The sequence below is a fragment of the Podarcis vaucheri genome (genome assembly GCF_965113315.1).
Source record: "Podarcis vaucheri genome assembly, chromosome: 1".
Taxonomy (NCBI): domain Eukaryota; kingdom Metazoa; phylum Chordata; class Lepidosauria; order Squamata; family Lacertidae; genus Podarcis; species Podarcis vaucheri.
The window spans coordinates 14,992,798-15,019,004 of NC_138759.1; the positions used below are offsets into that span (position 1 = coordinate 14,992,798).

The window sequence follows — 26,207 nt, forward strand, 5'->3', positions numbered from 1 at the left end:
CTGAAAACACCTAAAATTGGTGGTCATTCATTAGGGAAACTTGAGCCACAGACCTGCAGCAGGACGGCAAATGCCTTTTCGGCACAGGAGACTGGGATTCGACTAAACCTCTATTTCAGCGCACAACAAAGGCCGTCTAAGAATCAGATAATTTGGCCCGTCCAATTCCAGGAGGGAAGAAAGTGAAAAGAGAGGTTCAGGTGGGCTCTTTACACAACACACGCTTTAACGTTGGGTTAACATGCCACTGTACCTGGTAGCCCACAAATTCCCCCAGGGGCCACGCCCGCTGCTTACTAATCCACCTCGCAATACTGCTGGCACCAATTTTCCTAGGCTGCGTCACTACGATGTTGCAGTAGGTGGAGCGCTGCACGCAGTGGTCCAAAACAAACTGTGGAAGCTGAGTGCTTTTGCCGCTGCCGGTAGAGCCACGCACGATTAGCACAGAGTTGCTTTCTATCAAGGAGATCATCTAAAAAAAATAAAAATACAGAACCGTAACTTAAGACACGTCTGCAGGATGACAGGCCGCAATCATTAACAGCCTTTTCTGGATTTTGATGACCTTCTCAGTTCTTTCACTCTAAAAAAAGAGGAAAAGATCCACATTTGGTTCCTTCTATTGCCCGCTGATGAAATTAAGAGGGTTGATCAAGAGAAGCTTCTCCTCCAGATGAAAATGATGGAATATATGGAGCTGGCTGACCTTACTGGAAGAAACCAAAAAGAAGAGGATTAACAAGAAGAGTGGGGAAAAAATAAGGACTATTTGAATAAATACTGTGATATTAAAAATTAGAAATTACTTGAAAGTACCAGAATAGGCCTAGGGTTAAATTAAGAGTTAATTAAATAAATAAGATTTAGAACCTAAAGGAAAGTTAAGAAATTTTATTTGAATTGGAAGACTGTGTTTTTAAAAAAATGATACCAGAAAACTGCTACATTTTAATTACAAGGAAATTCAGATGGGAGGGCTCAGAGGAAGCCCAAAATATGTTTATGAGGTTAGAAGTTTAAATAATTAATTAATTTGCGTTCTTTAGGTTGTTTAGGTATTTAGGTACCTTGTTTTTATTTTCTTTTTTGTTTATATTTGTGATCTTGTCTTTTTTCTTTTGTTTTTTTTTTGTTTTTCTTTTGTTGTGATATGTGTTATATCTGTAAGAAACTTTAAAAAATATATTTTTTAAAAAAAGAGAGAAGCTTCTCTTCTGTCCCACTTGTGAATGTTATCCTCAACACAAAGTGCTTCTCCTCTCCTTTAAGGCAGGATTGGGGAACCTGTGGCCCTCCAAATGTGGTTGGGCTCCAGCTCCCATCAGCACGGCCTCTGGCCAGAGAGGGCAGATACTGCAGTCCAGCAAACACTGAGGCCAGAAAACCATCCGTTCTCCACTGCTGCTTCAAATCCTATGCATGGCCTTGCCTTACTCTTTCAGTCCATGTTCCCTTGCACATGACCTTCCATGGCAGGGGGTTGAACCAGTGTTAGAAACTCAGCTATATAAGCTAGGCGCCAAATGGCTCCTTAAACCAGGGTTTACAGTCACCAAAACGGAATGTCCAGCTGCCATTTTGCGGTCAGACAGCTCAAAAGTTGTATTTTTCCATTCCAGTTTTTGGTTCCTGAAATTGGTTCCGATTGTGCAGATGAGATATCAGGGGTGGAATTCTACAGGATGCGTTGTTGAGTGTGTGAAAACAGGTGAGATCTAAGGATCCATCTTGGCACCCAGGCATCTTCACTTGGTCACAAGTGGCCGAATTCCGCCTGGCGAATTTCGAACGCTGAGTTGGGACTACACGACTCTCCATGCTTCCAACTCTACAGTAGGGTTTTGCAATTCAATCCCAGCATCTTCAGTTGCCATAACTTGTTCCCTGACACTGTCCAAAATGAAAATAAAGCTCTGGGGACACTGCCACACAACATTCTTGCTGAATATTACCAAAGCATCGATGACTACAGTGAGATCCTCTTTACCCAAGAAAGGATGCAGCCAGCACGCTAAGATTTAATGGATGAAAAGGACTTGATGCAACAGCGGAAACTATCTCGGCATCCAAAGTAAGGGGGGGGCGTTAATAGTGCTCAAGTTGTGAACCTGTTCCTTAAGTGGCATTGTGATGCTCATTCAGAGTAGGCCAAAAAACCAGCTCCCTGGTCCATTAATCTAGTCCACATGCATCAACAGAGAAGCCTGAGACAGATATACATGGGAGGAAGCTATTGATGAATTACAAATACCAAAGGCAAGAAAACCCTTTCCAATACCTGTTTTAGCACAAGTGAAAACCAAGCAGACAGTAGCTTGGGGGTGGGAGAAAGAAAACACAGCGTAACTTTATAAAGCCAAGATGCAACATCATTTACCTCTTCTCTGTATCTTGATACAGGCAGATCAGGATATTTGTAATTGCTGACTGGCATGCAAGTTGCAGGACTGGATTCACGCTGGGGTGGTTGGAGTGGAGCTGGAGACACAGTCAAAAAGGTTAAGAAAACACGTGTCAAGTCAAAATGTTAACCAAGTCGGATGGGCGAATTTGTTAGTTTCTCATTTTTTCCAACCTTAAATTCAGTTCTCCACATCAGTTTGGAATAAATAAATAAAAGACCTTTTGAAAATCTATCAGCTTTTAAAGCAAATTTCTCCCAATATACAGAGGCTTATATGCAATTTTACCTAAAATACAATTTATTTTTTTGCAAAGCAGATGCTACTGAAATAATGCATTTTCGTATGCTGTTTTGTATGCCAAGATCTGGCTTAGTTACATGAACTATGTTGCCTCTGCATTTATTAAAAATATGCTCTTGCATCTGAAGCCACTTTTTTGAAAAAAGCACTTTGCTTACTCCTGTTTATAGCTGGCTATAAATAATCTGGATTCATTTCTGTTCTATACATCTTCTGAATAGTTCCCCTCCTCTGCCCCCGCCCCCACAAAGAGTATTCTTCCCCAAAAAATCCATGCTTTGAATTGAGGATTAACTGGATTTCCTCATATTTGCAGAGCTTGCATTATTCATGGCTTCTTGAAAGATCTGTTTTTTCTGGTGGCAAAAATCTGGACTTTTTGAAAGCACACAGACAGGCACACAAGCAAGATCCTTTGCCCTTGCTGATACAATGTGTAAATTATTAGAGAATACAAACAAGATTTGGCAGCTGAATCAGCTGCAGACTTCTACCAAGTATTTTTACAGCACCTCTCGCAATCCTATTTCCCAAAATTACATGGGGGAGAAAAAAAGACCCACATGATTTAGGTGAACTTTAAAAAGATCCTGTTTAGCCAGGTATTTGATGGCCAAATGTTCTTATTTTGTATTTTTATATAGTGAACCACCCTGTGATCTTTGGATGAAGGGAAGCATACCAATTTAATATATATATATATATATATATATATATATATATATATATATATATATATATATTGTTCTTGGCAACTTGAAACTATTAGCTGTGAGGGTAAGTGACTAACTGTTTAAAATGTTTTCACATGTTCTCATGTTCTTAGATGGTTTCATTATTTTAAAATGTTTGAAACGTGTTTTTATTTTTAAATATCATTGATTTAACGTTTTGGCTTTGCTGCTCCTCTGGGAGGTAGTGCAAGAATAGAAGTGTAAATAACAATAGTAATATTTAAAAAACCAAAAAACTGAGTCCTAAAATGGCTTTCCTCTGCAAGTATTATAATGAATATTTGCTGAGCCTCAAATAGCCCCACCCACAGATGCCACATGACACCCTGGTGTGGATGAAACGACGTACAATATTGATCGTGTACAAACTGAACTGAAATTCCGCTTGCAGATTACAACAGAAGAGCCACACTAGGAGCGGTATATCTGTCTGGAATCAGCCGGAATGCAGCAGTCTGGTCCCTAACTGAGAAGAGTGCAGCAGCCCAGCTTGGACAACCACACTTCAGTGTAATACTTCAACCATACATCCATCAGATTTGGCTGGTGGCCCAGCAGTGCCTTTATCTGGACAGGGATAGCCTAACTTTTTTCTTTTGCCCATGCTCTGGTAACCTCTCTCTTGTGAAACACAGCAAAGGAAGAAGAAAACTCACAGAATCAGAGAGTGGTCATGTTTACACCATTCAGCTATTGTCCATGCGGCTAAGCTTCTAAGGAGGGTCAGAGCAAGTCCTTGCTTATGGGAAGACCTGAAGGCTTACTAAAAAAACATCTCTCCCTCAACCGGTCATAGTCCCATGTCTGAGATTCTCTATAGCTTCAAAGACAGAAAGAGAAATTGGGAGTTGCCAACAACTCACTTGGAAGTAAACCACTTCCTAACCTCTTCTCTGCTGAGATGAGAAAGCTGAGGGCACACACCAGACTGTTATGGGATGTTAACAGGAAATACTGAGCCTAGGGCTTGCCGATCAGAAGGTTGGCGGTTCGAATCCCCATGACAGGGTGAGCTTCCGTTGCTCGGTCCCAGCTCCTGCCAACCTAGCAGTTCAAAAGCATGTCAAAGTAAGTAGGTAAATAGGTACCGCTCCAGCGGGAAGGTAAACGGCGTTTCCGTGCGCTGCTCTGGTTTCGCTAGAAGTGGCTTAGTCATGCTGGCCACATGACCCAGAAAAACTGTCTACAGACCAACGTCGGCTCCCTCGGCCAGTAAAGCGAGATAAGCGCTGCAACCCCAGAGTTGTCCACGACTGTACTGAACTGTCAGGGGTCCTTTACCTTTAAAGACTTCCTGCATTTCACTGCTGACATGAATGTGCAACTTGGGCCACTGTGCTGTTGCCCGGGTTGGGTGGCCATCTGCCATGTAGGCTTTGAGATTCCTGCATTGCAGAGAGTTGGACTAGATGACCCTTGGGGTCCCTCCCAATGCTACAATTCTATGATTCTGTGATTCCAAATGCAACTAGTCTTAACAATCAGCCCCCTTCCACCAAGGTCAATGGCATTTAAAGGTGATTAACTTCAGCTATATTGTGCCCCTAATGAGCAGTAATACGCTTCTCCTCCTTGTAATAAGGTTTTCTGGCCAGGATTCTTCTAAATATAATCCTTGGGAAAACTCATGTACACTACAGCATTCTGTCACAACAGTACAATGCTTGCTGGCTACCCACCCTCTGGCAAATTCAGAGATGTCAGTATGGAAACATCAACAGCTCTGCATGATTTGACCAATGCTGGAAGATATTTTAAGCCGCTAGGAGAAAATGGTTCTGGCAGCATTGGAAAAATCCAAAGAGATTCACTGCCAGGTGCCTAGAAGTTTGTTGGTGACACCCAAGATCTTGAATTTCATGTTGTTTCCAAGCTCTAAGTAGGATCTATAGAGGAAACGTTGACACTGGGTCTTTACAGGCTTAATACTGGCATCCAATACAAATTTCTCCACAGTACAAATGGTTGCCACGGAACACTTTTTTTTTTCTTCACACAGAAGTGCAACACTCACCCTCTTGTGAACTGTGACACAGCAAAGTGGGTAGCATTATAAGAAGGCGGGGGGGTTAAGCTGGTGGACCCCCAAACCTTTGCTCAGGGTAGGGGCTGAGACCTCTTGTCAAGTTTTGCTAAGTTTGCCACTGTGGGTGAAGTTATTATGGGTGAAGTTGAGGGTTCAGGAAGGGAAGGGGCGTTTCTAACATAGAATCCTCTTGCCTTTGCAGAAAGACAAAAGGGGAGACCAAACCAACTGCCCTTAAGATTCTGTGGACTGAACCAACTGTCCCAAAGGTTCTGTGGGCCATGGAAAGCATATAAGTTCCTCCTCCATGCCAAAGATAAGCGACTGTGATTGCTTCAGGAGCGGGATCAGGAGAATTCCAATGGACTTGGGATGAAGGGAGAATCATTCCTCCTGCGCTTCCAAAACTATTGCTACATCCCTTCCTTTGGCCCGAGGAAAACCCTCATAACAGTTTCAGTGGTGATGGGTCAGCTGGTGGCAAAGCGTGGTCCAGAGAAAACTGGCCTTCTGCAGACGTGATGCTTGAACAGAATGCAAGATAGTTCATCTGTTGGGTGGCAAACGATGAAGGAGCAATGCACTCTGCCTGCCCCCTAATTACTGTTGAAGACACTTAACCAGGCACCCCCAAACCCAGCCCTCCAGATGTTTTGGGACCACAATTCCCATCATCCCTGATCACTGGTCCTGTTAGATAGGGATGATGGGAGGTGTAGTCCCAAAACAGCTGGAGGGCCGAGTTTGGGGATGCCTGCACTTAACAGTAGGGAAGGGATAGCCAATCTGATGTGCTCCAGGTGTTGTTGGGACCAGACTTTATCATAGAATCATAGCGTTTGAAGGGATCCCGAGGATCATCTAGTCCAACCCCCTGAAATGCAGCTGTCCCATACAGGGATCGAACCTGCAACCTTGGTGTTATCAGCACCATGCTCTAACTCAGCTATCCAGACTTCCACCAGCCCCAGCTAACATGGTTAATAGCCAGGGACAATGCGGAATGCAATCCAGCAACCTCTGAGAACATCGTGCATTTTCAGTCTAGGAAAATATGCGCTCAGTTCCTCCTGTTGACTCTTGTGCACAAGTGTTGCGCATATACACAAACACACTCCAGCTAGGCACCACTTCAAGTTCACATACATGATCTTAATCCAGCCTCTCCCAAATGCAGCATCTCACAATCCCTTCTCACAATTTACGCATGGCTGCCTAAGGTGCCTTTAAAGTTAAGGAGAATTTTTTTTTTTACCTGGTTCACAGGGAGGCCAACTGCTGTCTGATGCATCGAGTTCATCGGACTCCAGTTGTCTGTATCTTTCAACATATTCAACTCCAGCACTCTGTCGAGCTCTGTCAGGTGGGAAGACAAAATACAGTCTCACTCTTATTTCATAAACTCAAAGAAACCTCTATTTTTAAAAAAGTTTTACAAGTTGTGTGTCTTTGTCTCGCAATTTGATCTTTCTACGTGGTTTTGTATGTACTGTGGTATTTTATGTGTTGTGACTTGAAGTTGTTTTTATCAATCATCGTTTAGTAGTTACTTATTGTAATTGTAAAGAGTGATTTCTGTTTAATTATTTGCCGATGCTTTGAGAGGACACTTGTACCTTAGTTCTCAAGTTTAATCCATTCCAGGAGTCCGTTCGACTCCCAAAAATGGTTCGAAAACCAAGGCACGGCTTCCAATTGGCTGCGGGAGCTTCCTGCAGCCAATTTGAAGTCATGGAAGTTGCGTTGGATGTTCGGCTGCCAAAAACTGTTCACAAACCATAACACTCACTTGCGACTTTCGGGTGCCAATTTGTTCAACAACTAAGGCATTCAACTACCAAGGTACCACTGTAGATTTTATTGCGTATGATTATATTCTAATAGATTATTAAAGATTGCTTTGTTTGATATAAGTGTCACATTTTAAAGTTATGTTTAACGGGGACTTTTTATATTGGGTCAGATTATTAGAAGATGTGTGTTCTTTGTTGTACACTTTATTGCTGTAAAGGGCCTTGTGCATAGTAATGAATGAATGAATTTCTTATTTCGGTCACAGACCAGTTCCAGCCTGTGAATAGTAATATAGAAAGGTAGCATACAAATTAGAAGTGATATGAAATGAGGCACTCCTGTTAAGTGATGGAGAAGGATGCAGCAAGTTGTAAATGGCAACTGGGGATGCTCACTGGACCAAGTTTGGTCCCTCAATCACACACTGAGCTCCAAGGTGCACCACAGGGCCGGCCCTACCATTAGGCAGACTGAGGTGATTTTCAACTGTCATAAAAGGACGATGAAATTACATGCAATCAATCATTATTACAGTGGTACCTCGGGTTACATACACTTCAGGTTACATACGCTTCAGGTTACAGACTCCGCTAACCCAGAAATTGTGCTTCAGGTTAAGAACTTTGCTTCAGGATGAGAACAGAAATCGTGCACGGGCGACGCAGCAGCAGCAGGAGGCCCCATTAGCTAAAGTGGTGCTTCAGGTTAAGAACAGTTTCAGGTTAAGTACGGACCTCCGGAACGAATTAAGTACTTAACCCGAGGTAGCACTGTATAATAAGCATCATCATATTTTTAAAGTCATGATACCTCAGGTATCATAATAACCTGAACAGTCTTGGACATATTATGCCTTTCTGCCTCAGACAGCAAGATGCCTTGGCTTAGGCCAACCCTATGTGAAGACAAAAGTAAATTTTCTCTTCTTTTCTATCCTGGCATAAATGATACAATAATAAGGAAGAATTTGTTTAACCCAATGAGTATTGCTGAGTGGGCTGGGATTTTTCAAAAATCCAAGGGCTTTACAACTATTTCCAAGCAACTCTTCAGGCTATTTTTTTTTTCTTGCCTGCTTGCTTGCTGGTATCAAGAAATAGCTATTAAGCACTAACCACAAAAATAACATCAAATTAACGAAAGGAATGCCAGCTTGTCCCTTCAGAGGAATTACTGGGAGGGAAACACCATTTAACACTAAAAATAATTGGCACATTTGTACTAAATATACTCCCACAACAACACGTTAGGCTTTAAATGAATTCAGGGATTTCAAAAGGTCTTCCCTGACTTAAAGCTATGAAATGACCTCAGAAAAGGTTGTGAGCCAATGCCAGCAAAATGGGGGGGGGGGAGAGAACTGAACCCATACAAAGGAAACCACAGAGACACATAAATATGTACATATTTCACATATATACATCACACATATCTCAAAAGCAAGGAGAGGGATATTACAAATGACACTGCTATAACACTCTCATTTCTTAAACATCTGTGTTACAATTTTTATTATGCTATACAAGAGATGGTCACAACAACTGCACACAATGAAAAACAGGGAGCATCCCAGTACAGTGGTGCCCTGCAAGACGAATGCCTCGCAAGACGGAAAACTCGCTAGATGGAAGAGTTTTCCGTTTTGGAGGTGCTTCGCAAAACGAATTTCCTATGGGCTTGCTTAGCAAGACGACAATGTCCTGCGAGTTCCTGCTGGTTTTTTCCCTCCCCCCCTTTTTTTCTAAGCCGCTAAGCCGCTTATCAGCTGATCCGGTCAGCAGATAAGCTGCTAAAAGCCGCTAAAAGCCGCTAATAGCGCTAATCCGTCAGTGGGCTTGCTTCACAAGACGAAAAAACCGCTAGACGAAGAGAATCACAGAACGGATTCTTTTCGTCTTGCAAGGCACCACTGTATATGAAGCATTTCTATTATCTTTAACGATTTCTCATCCAAAAGCCAGAAGACTTTGCGGCTCTGAAACAACCTCACTGCAAGAAGTTGCTGTGGAAGAAGTTGAAGAGCCAATAAACGAAAGCTTAATCCAGACAAGACTGAGGTGCTGATTGCTCCCTAGACCAGATGGATGGGAGGCAGCCTGCTCAAGATGGGGTTACACTCCTCCCGAAGGAGCAGGTACGTAGCTTGTAGGATCCAGATCCAAGTGACCTCAGTGGCTCCCACTTGTGGCTCCAGCTGTGCCCCTACGTCATGGGCAGGCAAAGTAAGGCCCGGGGGCCGGATCCGGCCCAATCGCCTTCTCAATCCAGCCCACAGACGGTCTGTGAATCAGCACATTTTTACATGAGTAGAATGTGTCCTTTTATTTAAAATGCATCTCTGGGTTATTTGTGGGGCCTGCCTGGTGTTTTTACATGAGTAGAATGTGTCCTTTTATTTAAAATGAATTTGTGGGGCACAGGAAATTGTTCGTTTTTTCCTCAAAATATAGTCCGGCCCCCCACAAGGTCTGAGGGACAGTGGACCGGCCCCCTGCTGAAAAAGTTTGCTGACCCCTGCCCTATGTGGACAGAAGAAGCCTAACCTCTGCTGTCTATGCTCTGGTAACTTCTAGGCTGGACTACTGCAAGGCATTTACATGTTGAGCTGCCCTTGAAGACAGTATGGAAACTGCAGCTGGCAAATTATGGCAGGATAGTCAGAACATATTAACACCAATTCTGGCACTGGTTTTTACCCATGAAGCCTTATCTGCAAGGACAGTGCCTCCCCACATGAACCAACCTAGACCCTGTGGAGGCCCCTCTTCATGTGAGGTTTGGAGGATGGCAACAAAAAAGGGGGATTTTCCAGTGGTGGTCTCCTGCTTGTGAAAACTCTCCATGGGGAGCAGTGGCGTAGCGTGGGGGGTGCAGGGGGGGCCGGCCGCACCGGACGCAACATCTGGGGGTTAGGGTTAGGGGGCGCAAGTCCACGGGTTAGGGGGCGCAAATTACTTGCCTTGCCCCGGGTGCTGACAACCCACGCTACACCACTGATGGGGAGGCACACCCAGAGCCATCTTTGTCCAGTCTCAGGTACCAGGCAAAGGCTTTTCTTTTCTCCCAGCCTCCTAGCCCTTAATTTGAAGGATGGCATTGTGGCCTCTTTTAGCAGGGCAGGACTTGTAGCCCTGCCTTTTGGTTTAGCTGTGTTTCCAGTCCTTCATTTGACTTTCTTTTTTTAAAGTTTTCGTTGTTGTTTTTAACTGATTTTAATGTAGGTCACTTTGAGTTAGCTTTTAAGAAAAGCAACTAACATAGTAAAAAGTAGCTGTCTTATTACAAAAGAATTTCAGAAATGGACTGGAAAGAGAAGTTGCTGAATTAAAACCATGGAGAGACCTGGTCTGAATAGAGACATTGCAGTCTTATCTCATTATACAGTACATGGTTCCCCCCACCAATTGAAGACTGAACGAAAACCTACACCAAATCCATTAATCGCCAGAACTTAAAATATAAAAAACATGTCGTGGGATTAGCTATTCTAACACAGAATTTTCAACATACAAGATGGCTGGTCTTGACCTATAATGCTCCCGATAATACAAAGTGACAGGGTGCTAAGGCAGCACATGAACAATGGAAATTTAAGTGGAAGCAGTAAGATGTACCAAAGCCACTGGAAGTCGTAACTCTGAACGCAAGCACTTGTGACAGCATCCCATCTTCCACAAGCCTGGATATTTCTGAGGCCCTTATTTTTCCACTTTAATACCCAATTCTCCATCCCTACATCAATGTTTTTGTTAGCAAGAGACTAGGGGTTTTACTTAATACTGATGCCAGCATCAATCAACCCAGAGGTTGTGCTTTCATCTGTATGGATGCTCTTACAAACACTGCCCCCATTCCAGCACCAGTGTCTTCCTCATCCCTCACAGCTGCTTCAGTTATAGCTGGCGAAGGGCTGAACGACAATGTTATGCGCAGTGTGAGGTCACTGCTGAAAGTGGATGCCCCGTGTCAAATTTGCCCTTCCCCAAGCTTACAATGAGGTGCACTTACCTGCCAGGGAAGCAGGTGCTTATTGAGACTGATTGGGCAGAAGTTCAACAGTAGGGGGAGCCAGAGACAAAGAGAGGCAAAAATGTTGTTTTCCTTTTGATTAATTTACTTTGGTGTTGGGGGATGAGTGAGGTGCCTCAGGGTTCTGTCCTCTCCTCCATGCTTTTTAACACCTACATGCAGCCGCTGGGAGAGATCATCAGGGGGTCTGGGCTGGGTGTTCATCAGTCTGCGGATGATACCCAGCTCTACCTCTCTTTCAAATTGGAACCAGTGAAGGCCCTGTGTGAGTGTCTGGAGGCGGTTGGATGGCGTCTAACAGATTGAGGTTGAATCCTGACAAGACAGAAGTACTGCTTTGGGGGAACAGGGGGCAGGCAGGTGTGGAGGACTCCCTGGTCCTGAATGGGGCAACTGTACCCCTGAAGGAGCAGGTATGCAGCCTGGGAGTCATTTTGGACTCACAGCTGTCCATGAGGGCGCAGGTCAACTCTGTGTCCGGGGCAGCTATCTACCAGCTCCATCTGGAGTGCAGGCTGAGGGCCTTCTCGGTCGTGGTGCCTGCCCTGTGGAACACACACCCCCCCATCAGATGTCAAGGAAATAAACAACTATCTGACTTTTATGTTTTATGAAGTCATTTTTTACATGCTGTAAGCCGCCCAGCATAGCTGGGGAAACTCAGCCAGGTGGATGGGGCATAAATATTATGTTATTATCATCATCATCATCATCATCATCATCATCATCATCACTACTACTACTACAGTGGTACCTCAGGTTAAGTACTTAATTCATTCCGGAGGTCCGTTCTTAACCTGAAACTGTTCTTAACCTGAAGCACCACTTTAGCTAATGGGGCCTCCTGCTGCTGCTGTGCCACCGGAGCACGATTTCTGTTCTCATCCTTAGCGGAGTCTGTAACCTGAAGCGTATGTAACCCGAGGTACCACTGTACTTTAAATGTGTACTAGTAGCGTTTTCCAGAAAAAGAAGTGCCGGAGCTCACCGCCATAGTCGCCAATGTCGCCACCATCTTGAAACCAAAATCACATGACTAAATGCTGGGCTATACCATCTTATAGGGAGATTCAGATTGTTTCGCCCCTCAAATCAGCGCATCACGAAAAGGATGATCAACACAGTACGCTGATATGGTGTTGCCCACACTTGCCTTACTTTAGCCTACTGGCCGACAGCTTCCTTTCTTGATTGGCTCCTGATGCTCTTCCTGAAAGAGCCCCCGCCCACCCCAAACACCCGCCCCTCGCAGTTTCTGATTGGTAAAACGTTCACTCTTTCAGCATCAATTATTCTGCAACTCCATCTTGTTGCCTTCTTTGGTAAAGAACACCTGGTGGTGCTACGCAGGGTTGCAGGAGCCAAATCCGGCAGCGATACTTTTGCTTTGCTTTTGACGTGTGTGTGTGGGCAGCCTAGCAACGTCGCATCTCCCGCTGTGCTTTGCGCCGCTTGCATCACCATCACTCCCCACCATGCTCCGGGGTGCAAACACTCAAGGCAGGGAAGATGGCAAAGGTGGCGGTGGCGCAAGGCAGGGGCCAAAAAAATATGTCAGAACTGGGTTCCGGCACATTCCACCAGAAGAAGAAAAAAGCACTGTGTACCAGGCAATGGCAGCAGGTCTCTGAACCATCAGCCACTGGAGAACACAAGAGAATGCTCTTTTGCTCCTAAAAGAAGACTCCTCCTGCTGGATCAAGCCAAGGTCCCAGCTAGCTAGTTCAGATTCCTGTCCTCACAGTGACCAACCAAATTTCCCAATAGGAAACCTGCAAGGAACAGCATTCTCCCCAACAACCTTCCCTAAAAACTGATATTCAGTGACAAATGCCACCTCTGATATTGGCGGAAGTACACACCTGTCTTAGCTAGTGGCCACTGAAAACCTCATCCATGAAATTAATCTAGCCCTCCGTTAAAGCGATCAAAGTCTGTGGCCTTCACTACATACTACGGGAGTGCCACCATTCAACTATGTCCTGTTTGTTGCCTTCCCAAGTCTTCTGGCTGGTCACAGTGGGAAATGGTATGTATTAGTATGTATATTATTATTATTATTATTACACTCGCTGAAAAGAGTTTTCAGCCAATATAAACGACATTCACAGGGGCTGTGGCCTTTCCTTTAGTAGACAAGGTAGCATTCAAAACTGGAAGATGCTTGAATTCAGCTACCGAAATAGGCTGATTCGGGAAAGGAAAGGGGGGAATGGAAAACTCATTAATTCAAAAACCTTAATGCGCCACTGCATTAACTAGCATGACGCGTACCTTTTCAGAATTTCAAAGCTTTGGGCTTAACAGTTATAAATATTGAAGACTATGTAGAACCGCAGAATAAAATCTAAATTCTTAACCCAAAAAGGGGGGGGGGTGTTCAGTGCTAACTATACAAGCTATGTACAAAAGGTGTGCCTTTTACAGGCCTTGCATTCAACCTGCTCAGTCACTTCTTCTAGGGCCAGAATGACTTTCAGTATTCCCTGATCTCACAGCCATTTTATTTCACAAAATTCTGACCTTAGTTTATCAGTTGAGTCTTGCCTATCATTCTCATTTTTTCCCTGGAAAGGACCACAGCATCATTTAAGTGAAGGTTTGTTTTGAGGAGGGGGAAGAGAGAAATCCATCACAACTCAGGTGAACACCCCTTGCTTCGCTTCTGAATGTGAAAAATATATAGAAAGAGTACCCCTTGGCAGCTAAAGAGTTCTCTTGAAGGGCAATCTCACATTTGTACATTAGAAAGCCTGCAACCCACCCCCCACAAATGAGATGGCCATCAACTTAACCTTGTCAGTCAGCTGTCATGTCCAGGCTTTCAGCTGGATGCCTAAAGCAGCTCCAGCACATAGCCAAGACATGTCAATCATAAGCCCTAAATATGACTACTAGGGGTCATTCTGACATAGGAATTGTACTGAAGAGTTTTAATGCCTCCATTAATAATTAGTCCAGTGAGTTTTAAAATTCACAGGCCACAGACCACCAGTGGTTTAGATCGCACCTAGAAAGGCCACAGAAGAAACTGCTGATGGTTTCTCTTGAGTAAAAAGCGCTGGTGACTGTATAATAAAAACTTAACGACTTCACCCCTCTGATGCAGTTGTACGCAACACCAGACCTATAAAAGGTTACGGGATTTCAGCAAGAAGATACGGGATACACGCTGATTGGAAATGAAGCAGTGTGACTGCCCTAAAACTCTTCCAGGAACTAACAGCACTAAAAGTGGGATCATGTATGACCACCCTGATACCATCACAATCACAAATAGTCACAAAAGCCCGATAAATAGGACACTGGGAAACACCCTTATTAAAAATGCTATTTAATGGCTGCTTTTATATCCCACTTTCTCCTCCAAGGAGAAATTGGATTCCCACACAACAACCCAGTGAGGTAGGTTAGCCTAAGAGGCAGTGACTGGCCCAAGGTCACCCTATGAGCTTCACTGCTGAGTACAGAGTTGAACCCCAGCCTCCCAGGTCCTAGTCCAATGCTCTAACCACTAGACCACAATGGCTTTCTAGGCACAGATTCTACCACCAAGTGATGGTGCCTGCACAACTATAATGAATACTAATTAAAAGCCTCCAACTAGTACAGTTAATATAGCATATATGTCTTTAAAAAGCAACAAAGACAGAAAGGAAGCCTTATGTAAGTAAGGAGGCCAGCTCTACTTACTACTCCAGATAAAAAAAATAAAGAAATCTTAAGTTAATACTTCAGGCCATGAGTCATTTGCCAGCTGAGATCAAGCAGAGCTGTTTTCTTCATAATGTGCTACAAGAGAGCATCACTTTATCTGAAACAAGGGAGGGACACCAAGATCGTAGCAAGTCTAAATCTGCCTGCTCTGCAGATTTCAGAACTTTTTGTCTGTTCGTTTCGGGACCAAATAGCACAAGCAAACTTAGCAAAAGTTGCATCGAAACACATTTGGAGAAGGCAGAGTATCGTTGCACAGCAGAGAGTCACTTTCAGTAATGTCCTCCTGGTTGTGACCACATGGCAACAGGGCCATTACAAAAAGAGATTACAGCTATTTCACCCACCCCTCCCCACACAAAAAGGGTGCTAAATCACCCAAAAGCCAGCATGGTATAACAGTCTGGGTGTCACGTCAGGATCAATTTTGGGAATGTGAGGTGCAAAGAGAGAATCCATTTGAATTCACACAACTATATTATTTCATTATTAGTTAGCACATTCTTAAATAAACTACCTACCTATGAAAATACATAGGGGTGTGTGGAGAAGAGAATCCAGTTTTTCCATGGAAGCATTAGCACTTATGCCAACGCAGCAGGTCTGTCAAACTAAATTCCTACCTGAGCTTTGCTTTGCTGCATCCAGCCATGGAGGGAGGGAGGAATGCCAGACATTTACAATTTCTCCCCACACTATAGACATTTTAAGCAAGCCTAATATCTCCAGCAGATTGCTCACCGAACATACAGGTTACAGAATTTACTCAGTCCTTTTGCAGAAGAATCGCATTCTCCAAGGGAATCTGTAACAGGGTGGGTTTTTTGGCTGTTGTTTTTTATAAAAAGAACTTTCTAGTTGCAGTACAGGTTTCTTTTTTTGTTTTTAGAAAAATAAAAATAAAAAAGAGTGCAGGGACCTGGCAAATCCGCTGGAGAAAATTTGGCAGGGAACATTTTAATTCCGTCGGAAATTTTGCAAAGGCAGTTGTGCCATTGCAAGTCCAGTCTCTTCCCCGTTTTTTTGTGGGTTTTATTTTTTGTACTGCCCCAAACACAATGCAATGTGAAAGCCTCGCTATTGAGGATGATTAATACTGACACCTGAATTTTTCCAACATATAAGTAACATCGGCTTTAATAACAGCCACACACATCACCCTTTATATTGCATGACATCCAGGCCAGATCTGCATGGCCGTTCTACCACACGAAGCAGTTCAATACAACACAACGGAGGGGGAAGGGGGCTGGCTGGGCGAGACCAACACTTATAAAAGAGAATATTGTCACTGGAAATTACAGCAGTGGGAGGGAAAAACAGAACAGACTTGTATTCTACACTTTCTGTTCAGGTTTATGGTAGGAAATGAAATAAAAGGTTTGGCAAAACGGCCGTTTAAGACTTTTTGCACGAACAACACATATAATGAATCTTGAAAGGGGGTATTTCTCCCCTCCCCAATCAGCCAGTCAGCAAAGGCAGACTAAGGAAGAAGTCATATTCACGTAATGGAGGAGAAAAGTCTGCAATAAGACCTGGCTATTGTTTCTTAAAAGAGCTGGGGATCTAGGTTTCTTGGAGGGGGCCATCATTCAATAGTTAAGATCGTGTTTTGGTCGCAGAAAGCTCACAGGTTTCTGGGCATCCCCTTTTGAACAAAACAGGTAAGCCAAGGATAAGAAAGCTCTCTCTCTATGCTTGAGATCTGGAAGGCCACTGCCAAGCAGAGAAGACAACACTGAGATAGGTGGACATACTGAAGACTGCCTCATCCTAGGCTAATGCTACGTGCATTTACTTCCAAGTCCTAGCTAGGATTTTTATTTTTCAAAACCAAGTTTCTCATGGCTTATTGGAGGTGCTTCTTTAAATACCTTCATCATGTTAAAAAAAAAAAACCCACAAAACCGTTAACAGCTGCGGACTATAAATAAGAACTACGCAAATACTAAGAGATTAATTTAATCAGGGGAAGTATAGACTAGGAATCTCTCTCTGTATGCGGCCGTGCAAGTAGCCCCCAACTGGCACAAATCCAGTTGAGATGAGCTATCGCAAGGCTGTATTGGTTTGTTATATATGTGTGTGTGTGTTAACTGTGGATAGGTAAAACAGAGCAGCTGCTCTGACCTGTCCTCCTCTTCCTCTACCACAAGTCTAACAGGAGGGGACAAAAGGGGGGGGGGAAATCCAGCATCAAAATGGCCTGAAAGTTTAGTTCGACAACGAAAGCAACGTGGTTATTTTTAGAGCACTACAGGCATAGAAATAGAGCGCCAAACTGTGACCTACAGCTATGCACATCCAAGCATCGCATCATCCGACCGACAGTCTTAACTTTAGCTAGAAGCACATCTGGCATGACTTCAGACCATCGTTGTTCGTCCAGCTACCGACAATAACTTTGGATGCATATCGCAGCTGTAACAAGCTTCTGAAATCCTCGTCCTTGCCTTTATTTTTTAAGCCCACACAACAGATCAACTACTGCTCAAGACAAAACTGTCTAAAAGGCAGAAGCCCTGAATGGACTTTGGGAGAAGAATTTCGGAAGGATCCACGTCCAAGTGCACAGGCTCTCTCTAATGTAAGAAGCAGCAAATTAAGCAACCACAGAAGCTGGAAAAGGATGCAAAAAGATGAATGTGCCATCTTCAGTGCTCCTTTCTCAAGTGGGTAGAGTGAGGAATGCTTGTCTGCTTTTTTACAGAATGTGCAACTGCCTGTAAAAGGGAACTATGCTGGAATAAACAGCCTTCACGTCGAGCAAAACTCGTACACAGCCACATCGGGGAAAGATACGCCTTTCAATAAGTACAGTAAGTAGGTGAGTCATTTCACTCAAAACTTACAAAATGAAAATTAAAAGCACAGTACTGTAGTTGTATTGACTTTAGAAATTGTATTGACTAAAAACAAAACAAACAAGGATATAGAAGCCTCAGAAACGACCAATGTCTTGCATGGGAAGGGTAGTGATCTGTACTTCCAGATTTCTAAGAGTTTAGTAAACTGTAGGCATCCAAATGTGTGTATGTATTCATGTTATGTACATGCATATCTTAATAACTGGAACCATTAAATTCAGTGGAAAAACTTTTCTATCTCTGTTTTAAAAGATTACGGTACATTTGTTAAGTTTTTTGGGCTTTGCCTAGCTCATATAGTGCAAAAAGCTTACACATAAACACACACACACAGCATAATCTGACCCAATCCAAACATGTTTGAGTCCAATTGGTTTTAAAGGGGGAGCAAGCTTATATGTCCAGATTGTTACCAAATAGTGTGATCCTATATATGTCTACTCAGGTACAAGGCCCACTGAGTTCAATGGGCCTTGGTCCCAGGTAAAGTGTGTATAGAATTGCCACCTCCATGAGTCAGATTGTGTGGTAATTTATGAATGTTGTAACTGCACCGAACAAACCTGAATAAAGAACCTTCTCTCTCATCTTTTTAAATAGCTGCCAAAATGCCATTCTTTGGCTGGATGAAATGGCCAAAAAACTATTCTTATAAAACCGGACAGTACCCTGGCTCAGAAGTTGTGACCAAGACTCTCCTGAGGGAATTGAAATGGCACCTCAAGGAACGTGAGCGCCTGATACAGGAGATAGAAAATGAACAAAAAGTTCAGAAAACTAGTGTGGATTACAACTGGCTGAAGAGCCAGCAAACTCCTCCGATAACTATCCCAGCGACTGAACAAAGACAGCTTGAAGTCCTTTGCTCCCAAATCCAACCGTGCCAAACTGGAATCATTCTCAGCAGGTAACACCGTTTTATTGACCTAGCATCACATAAACGTCTGCAAAAAATCAAGTACTGTAAAGACTTAATAATGCTTCTGGAAAGTAAACCCCAGGTAGATAGTCCTCAGCGTGGTTACATGGTTCATTGCAAGTATGCTCTGGACTCTAGCCTTAGCTTATTCCGAAGTCCCTCAAAGTTCAATGGGTCACCTCAAGCCAAGTGTGCATAGGAGAGATTTTGGCAAATTTAACTGCACAAGTTAAATGCTGGTTGATGTAACTTTCAATGTTTATCTGTTCCCTGAATGTGATGAACAAAACGTCTATGCTAAAGCCTTCTAGAAACAAAACTTTAGCTTTGCTATGCAAATTCAATGCCTATTAAAAGGTCTTTATTATTTAAAAATCAGGTGCATGCACTATTTTTGCTAGACATGATACGTATCGGCATATGTATGAACTACCCTTTTCCCCAGTGTGTATAGCTTAAAATTTCCTTGCTATCGTTGTGGTTGTGAAACTAGTGAGTCACGATCCAAATTCATACACATGTTGGTAAAGCCAACATGTGCGACTCACAAAAGCAGCCTATTAAAAGCTCTCCATTAAAACATTCCTAATTCTATACATACAACTTTTCACCCACAGGCAGTGTATAGGAATTCAAAAAAGAAAATCAGAACAATCCTATGCTCTCTTTTTGAGCCCAGTAAAAGACTGCAGGGCAACGTCAGTTTGAATCAGCTTGCTCAGACAGCTTAATATGGGAAGGGGGAGCAGAATAGCTTCCACTGTTATATGACATCAATATGCATTACAAGCGCCATTCCTCCCTGTTTCTTGATGGTGTATTTAGAAAGCAACCACAAAAAGGACAGAACACCTTTCTCCACTGCCACCAAAAACAAAAGAGATAGAAGTGATAGGCACATACCAGCAAACTAGGTATCAGGCAACAAAACCACTTCCCCAAAACATCAGACTTTTGCAATAAGTGATAGGGAAAATCTACTGGAAATTCCCTTCCATGCAATACCCAGCAAAGGAATCAGAATTAAATTAATTTTAAAAATTAAAAATTAATTTTTAAAAAAGTTGTCTGGAATCAACCTTAGATTTCAGGTTGTTTGAGGTTTTCCCCCCTCTTCTTTCTAGATTCCGTGAGGTTCTGGCAGAAAACGACGTTTTACCTTGGGAAATTGTGTACATATTCAAGCAAGTTTTAAAAGAGTTCCTAACCAATCTGGAGAGAGAGGCTCAACAGGAGCAGCTGGCTGACGTTTGGAATACAAATTGCTCCATGCACTTTGCAGCACCTGGCGACAACTCAGGCAAAACAGACAAAGAGGAGATCCCGACTGTATCTAGTTACGTTGACAAGAACACACAGGGCATGTTTCCAACTTTCTCCCACAGAATTTGGAATCTTCCCTATTACTACCCATCAAGTTAAGTTTCCCTCTCTTCCCAAGGTTGCCTCTGATGTCCCTCGGTTACCAGCTTTCAGCAAGATTCAACAACTCTGAAGAAATCACAAAATTTTACACCACTCCAGCCCCATTGCTGCAAATTCAGAATGTTAAACCTGTTACAACTTGCATATAATTTACAGTTCTTAGGATAATTAGAATGCCAGCCTCTTTCTACTGTTTTGCTAGCTAACCATGTTGTGTAAAAGAACCTTCCTAGCCCAATCCATACTGTAGAGTAGACTTTTTTAATGAGATGTCTGAAGTATGCTGTTCATAATGTTCCTATAAGCATGTACGGTAGAAAACTTCAGTTTGCAATATTTTAAAAATGAAATCACTGTATAAATAATAAATTATGTTAGAGAACAACTACCAGACTTTTAGAAGAAATCTGAAGGCAGCCCTGTTTAGGGAAGCTTTTAATGTTTGATGGACTACTGTATTTTAATATTTTGTTGGAAGCCGCCCAGAGTGGCTGGGGAAACCCAGCCAGATGGGCAAGGTATAAATAATATATTATTATTATTATTATTATTATTATTATTATTATTATTATTATGATGAAAAGCAATAGCAAAGGGGAAGGGGAGATTGTTCTGTGGTCGGCAGGCATGCAATCTTTTCCAAAGTAAGTCATTTACTCTCTGAAATGAAAACTCAACAGTAAAAAAGGGAAAAATTAAACAGCCTTTCCTGCACTCTTATTTATAATGTTGGTCTTCAGCAGATAGGAACCACTCTGGTATAAGGCAAATCACAAAACAATGGACACCACTATTTGCTTTTTCAATGAGAGAGGCAGGGAAAGAAAAAAATCAAAGACAGCACTCATTTACTACTGTTAATAGTTGTGTAAGAACGATGCAGCACTTCCACTGTGTAACAAATTTAAGAGCTCTGATCTTCTCTGCTTCTAGTCATCCTAAAGTAGAAAAATACCTAAGGGGGGGGGGCACGAAGTGGAAATAAACCACAAGTCCTATGCTGCAGTGTGGGGTTAAAAAGTGGATGACAGATTTGATAAGTCTGATTACCTACAGCCTACAGAATTTTTCTGAAGAAAAAGGTTCCCTATACAGTAAAATTCCTGGTTAGATCTAAAAACAAACCAACTTGGGATACATACATATAAACACTCCAATCTTGCTTGTTTTCATATACATGTTGTTAGTCTGTGGTTTTTAAACACTTCAATATATGCTTTTCCCCTCAAGCATTTGTTGTGGGGGGTCATGCAGAAGGGTGGTCCCCCCCCCAATAGCTTGAAACTGACATGTGGGAACTGTGGCCACAACTGACATAAGTAGAGCAGAAAATCAATGAAAATAGTTGCCAGAATTGACTTTTCCGCAAACATATCCAAGCTAAATTTAACTCCCACCATTACGGAACAGCAACTGACACGCTTGCAGTTTTAGGGTTATGCCACCAGATAGCAAAGTCAGAGTCGAGAGGCAAACACTGCAATCCTAACCCCACTTCACCTGAAAAGAAGTCCCACTGAATTCAATAGGACTTGCTTTTAAGTAAAAATGGGGCTTTAGTTTCCTATTGCATACACACATTTCTTTTGCCCCTGATGCTTAGGATATAATAAATTGTGCAGGTTTTCAAGGCTGCATCTTGAATCCAACGCACTCCTAGCATGAGGGGAAAAACCGCTGTTCAGAAGCTGATCTCTGAGTTCCGTCGATTCCCCTTTGCAGCCCGATCTTGATTTTCTGCCTTTTACGCACCTATCCTTTTTATTTAAATAAAGCCCTCCCAAAGAAAGGAAGCCTTATTCCCCAAAATTTATCTTCCAGACACCGCCCCCCCCAAAAAAACCCCTGCAACAACCAACAGTTCCACAGCAGGATATGCAGAGACCTCCACACAAATTGGTGCATGCGCAGTCTGCATTTATGGTGTTGGGAGGGCCAGGGAATTGATGGCCCTGTGGATGGTATTGAACTACAAATCACATCAGCGCCTTGTCATCACTGCCAGTGGTCAGAGATATCGGGACCTAGTCCAATACTCTAACCACTACACCCAACTGACTCTGACCTGTTGACTGAATGGAGGCGGGGGGAGAGAATCTCTCTCAGCTGCTATCATATTGTTAATCTTTGGAAGAGAAGAATGTAAGCAGAGCCCTGCTGGATATGGCCAAACGAACCCCACCTTGGGCAAAAAAAATCCTGCATTTCAGGGGGTTGGTCTAGATGACCCACATGACCCCTTCCAACACTACAATTCTATGATCCTATTCTCAAAGTGGCCAGCCAGAAGATGCTTGCCTGTGAGGAAACCCAAAAACATATATATCATTTTCCCTTCCCACTCCCACATGCCTCTCTAAGTATTTTTTTACCCCCCCCTCTTGTAATTTCTTCTCCCTTTCTCCTTTCACACTCAGCTTGTACCTTATTCCCTGCCTTCAAAACTCCCATTTATTCCATCATCCCTCCTCCATGATCCCATTACATTTCTGCTCTATCCAATCCCTTTTGGTTTCCAGTCTATTGTTATTATTAATAAATATGAAAACTTTTCTCTCACATTCTAATTTCCTTCACTTCCTCCTCGAGCTTTTTCTGCACTTAGGAGAGAGACCTTCCTTCCTTCCTTTTGCCCCTGAACATCTCCCAGCCATCTTGACTCTGAAGGCAAGGAGTTGTTGGTGCAGGCACCAGCCTAACCAAAAAAGCTATAATAAAAAAATTCCTTCCAGTAGCACCTTAAAGACCAACTAAGTTAGTTCTTGGTATGATACGTATCTGAAGAAGTGTGCATGCACACGAAAGCTCATACCAAGAACTAACTTAGTTGGTCTTTAAGGTGCTACTGGAAGGAATTTTTTTATTTTGACTATGGCAGACCAACACGGCTACCTATCTGTAACAAAAAAGCTATGACATAATTAAGGGGCTGGGCAGGCTGAAGAGCTTGTGGCGGTGAGGCCTGCCTGTAAATGGCCCAAGGCCCATCATTTGAATAACATGGTTCTAGATTTTGCACAGATATGCAGCCATTCTGATTACTGCAAAGCTGTGCCTGTCCAGTCCTGTCCCAAAGAACTCATGCTTCCCGCAGAGGAGTCAACCATCAATACATAAAGGAAAAGTGGCTTTATAAATCAGTCTTGTGACTTTTGAGAGAGAGCGCACACATGTCAGGTTTTACTTGACCAAGACATACCTTACCCGCTGATATTTTAAAATATATGCCGCTGAAAGGTTCCTGGCTTTGAAATTTTGAATTGTAATTCTAATTTATACAGCTTAGATTTTAATTTTATCGATTCCTGTGTTGTTGCTGCTGTTTTTAGATTATTGTATGTTAGCTTTTGCTTTCATTCCAAAAACTGCCTGCAGGGCCAAAGTGGGAAAGTGAAGTGTTGATCACCTGGTGGTAACACGATTAGCTTGGAAATCAAACAATCCATCAAATCAATACCTAAGAGATCCTATCAAAAGCTCATCTAGTCCAGCATTCTCTCTCACAGGGGCCAAAGAGATGCCTTCAAGAAGTTCACAAACAGTAGTTAACACATTACCAGGTAGCATGGGCATAGTGGGAGTGGGGCAGGAAGGGGCAGCTGCCCCATGAATAAAAATCAAAAATATATAATTGAGGTTCTGCCCCCCCCCCCAACAAAAGGCCTGCACCCCGCAACAAAAATCCTGGCTATGCCCATGCCAGATACTCAGCCTCCACCACCTGCTTTTCCAGGTGACTGAGGTGGGATCATACCCCTAAAATACTCCCCCTTTCCCCCTTCTGTTTCTAATGAAACGCATAACATACACTCTGGGGCCTCAAATGTCTTTTTAGACTGAGTATTCCTAAAAGGCTATTTCTCTTCACTTGCTTTCCTCCAGTCTCCTGGAGCTACAAACATCTGCCTGCAATGAGGAACAAATAATCTTCACAACAAAAGCAGCAATCCCCCCCACACCTACCTGGGAGTAAGGCCCCTGTGAACTCCACGGCACTTACTTCTTGAGTAAGCACATACAGGATTGTGATGTACAGCCTATCTTTCGTTACAAAGCAGTCCCGAAGAGACCACTTCATCAGCTGCATGGAATGTTTTATTGGAAAAAGGCATATTTTTCCTTTGGACAAATTAAATACAGTGGTACCTCGGGTTAAGTACTTAATTCATTCCGGAGGTCCTTTCTTAACCTGAAACTGTTCTTAACCTGAAGCACCACTTTAGCTAATGGGGCCTCCTGCTGCTGCCACGCCACCGGAGCACGATTTCTGTTCTCATCCTGAGGTAAAGTTCTTAACCAGAAGTAATATTTCTGGGTTAGCGGAGTCTTTAACCTGACGCGTATGTAACCTGAAGCGTATGTAACCCGAGGTACCACTGTAATCTATGGCATTTTAACCTTGGGGTGGGTATTGTTTTCACTAGGTTACACATTTTTGTGTTTTTATATTGTCAACTGCCCTGTGATGCGGTAAGCAATAAATATAGATTGTGCAAGTTAGCCTGCAAGGCCCCAACTCTTCTCAGGGATTAATGTACTCTACTAATTAGGTTTGGGGTGAGTGCATTATGCAGCTCTATTTCTTCCCAAGATTACTATTTCCACCATTCAATGGAACAGCAATCTACAAATCCTGTTTATTAAATTTGTATGCCGCCCTTCATCAAAAAAAACCTCAGGGCAGTTCACAGCATAAAAACACAGAATAAAACCACAAAAAACAGTACATAATAAAGACAAGAACAAAACAAACCAGTAACCCCCCCCCTCCCCATATATATCCCTGGGCTCCTTTGGAGAAAGTTGCTAAACTTTTTAAAATAAATAACGGCAAATTAGATTACGATCTGGTTAACTACAATAACAAGCTTCCCCCCTCTTTTTTTTTAACGTACACAATACTATTATTTTTTCCTTTTTGTTTTCTACATGGGTACTGTTTCTTGTGTCTTATCTTAATCTGTGCACGTGTCGTTTTGTGCTTTTTTTCATTTTTCAGTAAAGCATCCAAAACAAAATATAAATAAATAACGGTGAGCAACAAGCTGTCCCGCAGAAATACATACGCATTGGCAGAAGGGGCCTGCTCTTTCGCAGACCCCCCCGGGCTGTGAGCCGGTCCACCAGCCTGGGGCTGCCCCCCCAAGAACTCTACTCCGCTGACTGCCTTGCCGATGGTGAACCAGTCGCTGATCTGGTCCAATGTGAGCTTTCGCAACATCTCTGCCCCCTCGCCAAGCCAAGACAACCCAACAGGGCCAGCGCCCCCTCCCTAAGAACCCAGGTTAATTGCTAGGCGCCACCCACAGCCACGTGCTAAACATTCCGCAGGCAGAATTCTGCGACTCCTCTTGAATGGGCGTGGCTTCCGGTGCAGAGCTCTCCTACGCATCTACTGAGAAGTAACTGCCGCCGCGTTCAAACGGGGCTTGCGCCCAGTTTAGGCGCGCGCGGCCCACGTGCGTAAGGACCGCACAAGCCCGTTTGAATCCGAAGTCCAACTTCAACTCAGGCGCGTTTAGGCCTGCAAGCAACCTTGCGGTGCTTTCCGCACCTTTACTCGAATGTAAGCTCTCCGCACCTTTACTCGAATGTAAGCTCTGCAGTGTGAAATGGGATGTGTATATATTAGAGAAAGACCTGCATCCTTTACTCGCACATGCTTAAAACCATCCGGTGAATTTTCGTGTTTTTGCTACCGGCTGCTCTTTCCTCCCTAAATTGGAAACTGCGCTGCAAAGTGCTAAGCGTGTTTTTGTTGGACTACAACTCCCATCAATGCCTAGCTAGAAGGAGCAGTGGTCACGGATGATGGGAATTGTAGTCCAACAACTTCGGGGGGGAGGCGCAAGGTCGATGAGAAAGGCTGATAGATAAAACCCACAATATACGGTTTATCTATACTTCTGTCGTCGATCGCGCAAAATGCAGTTATCTCGTCGGTTTTTCTTCCACCCACGAGTAAACGTGCCTAGAGGACGGGAT

General features: G+C 43.2%; 2 protein-coding genes across 5 annotated transcripts in view; one reads left to right on the plus strand and one right to left on the minus strand.

Annotated features, from left to right (window-relative positions):
* The window catches only part of TDRD9 (tudor domain containing 9), an 85,717-nt gene extending 60,140 nt beyond the window's left edge, over window positions 1-25,577 (minus strand). The window contains exons 1-4 of one of the 3 annotated variants that reach the window (XM_082216580.1): window positions 25,289-25,577; window positions 6,724-6,824; window positions 2,381-2,481; window positions 254-475 (exon numbers count right to left, since the gene is read on the minus strand). In XM_082216580.1, coding sequence (XP_082072706.1) covers window positions 254-475; window positions 2,381-2,481; window positions 6,724-6,824; window positions 25,289-25,443 — 579 coding nt within the window. In that variant the 5' untranslated portion in view covers window positions 25,444-25,577. Of the gene's footprint in view, window positions 1-253; window positions 476-2,380; window positions 2,482-5,456; window positions 5,556-6,723; window positions 6,825-12,279; window positions 12,376-25,288 lie in introns of those variants that run through there. The other 2 variants (XM_082216582.1, XM_082216581.1) reach the window with 2 other exon arrangements.
* Window positions 17,083-20,769, plus strand: RD3L (RD3 like). Of its 2 annotated transcripts, none has more exons than XM_082219992.1 (3): window positions 17,083-17,830; window positions 18,479-18,785; window positions 19,922-20,769. In XM_082219992.1, exons 2-3 carry the CDS (start codon window positions 18,487-18,489, stop codon window positions 20,217-20,219), a joined length of 597 nt encoding a protein of 198 aa, XP_082076118.1. In that variant the 5' UTR covers window positions 17,083-17,830; window positions 18,479-18,486; the 3' UTR covers window positions 20,220-20,769. The 2 variants fall into 2 exon arrangements, with proteins under 2 accessions (XP_082076118.1, XP_082076117.1); XM_082219991.1 differs by having other exon boundaries at window positions 17,085-17,838.
* Window positions 25,578-26,207: the final 630 nt, after the last annotated feature.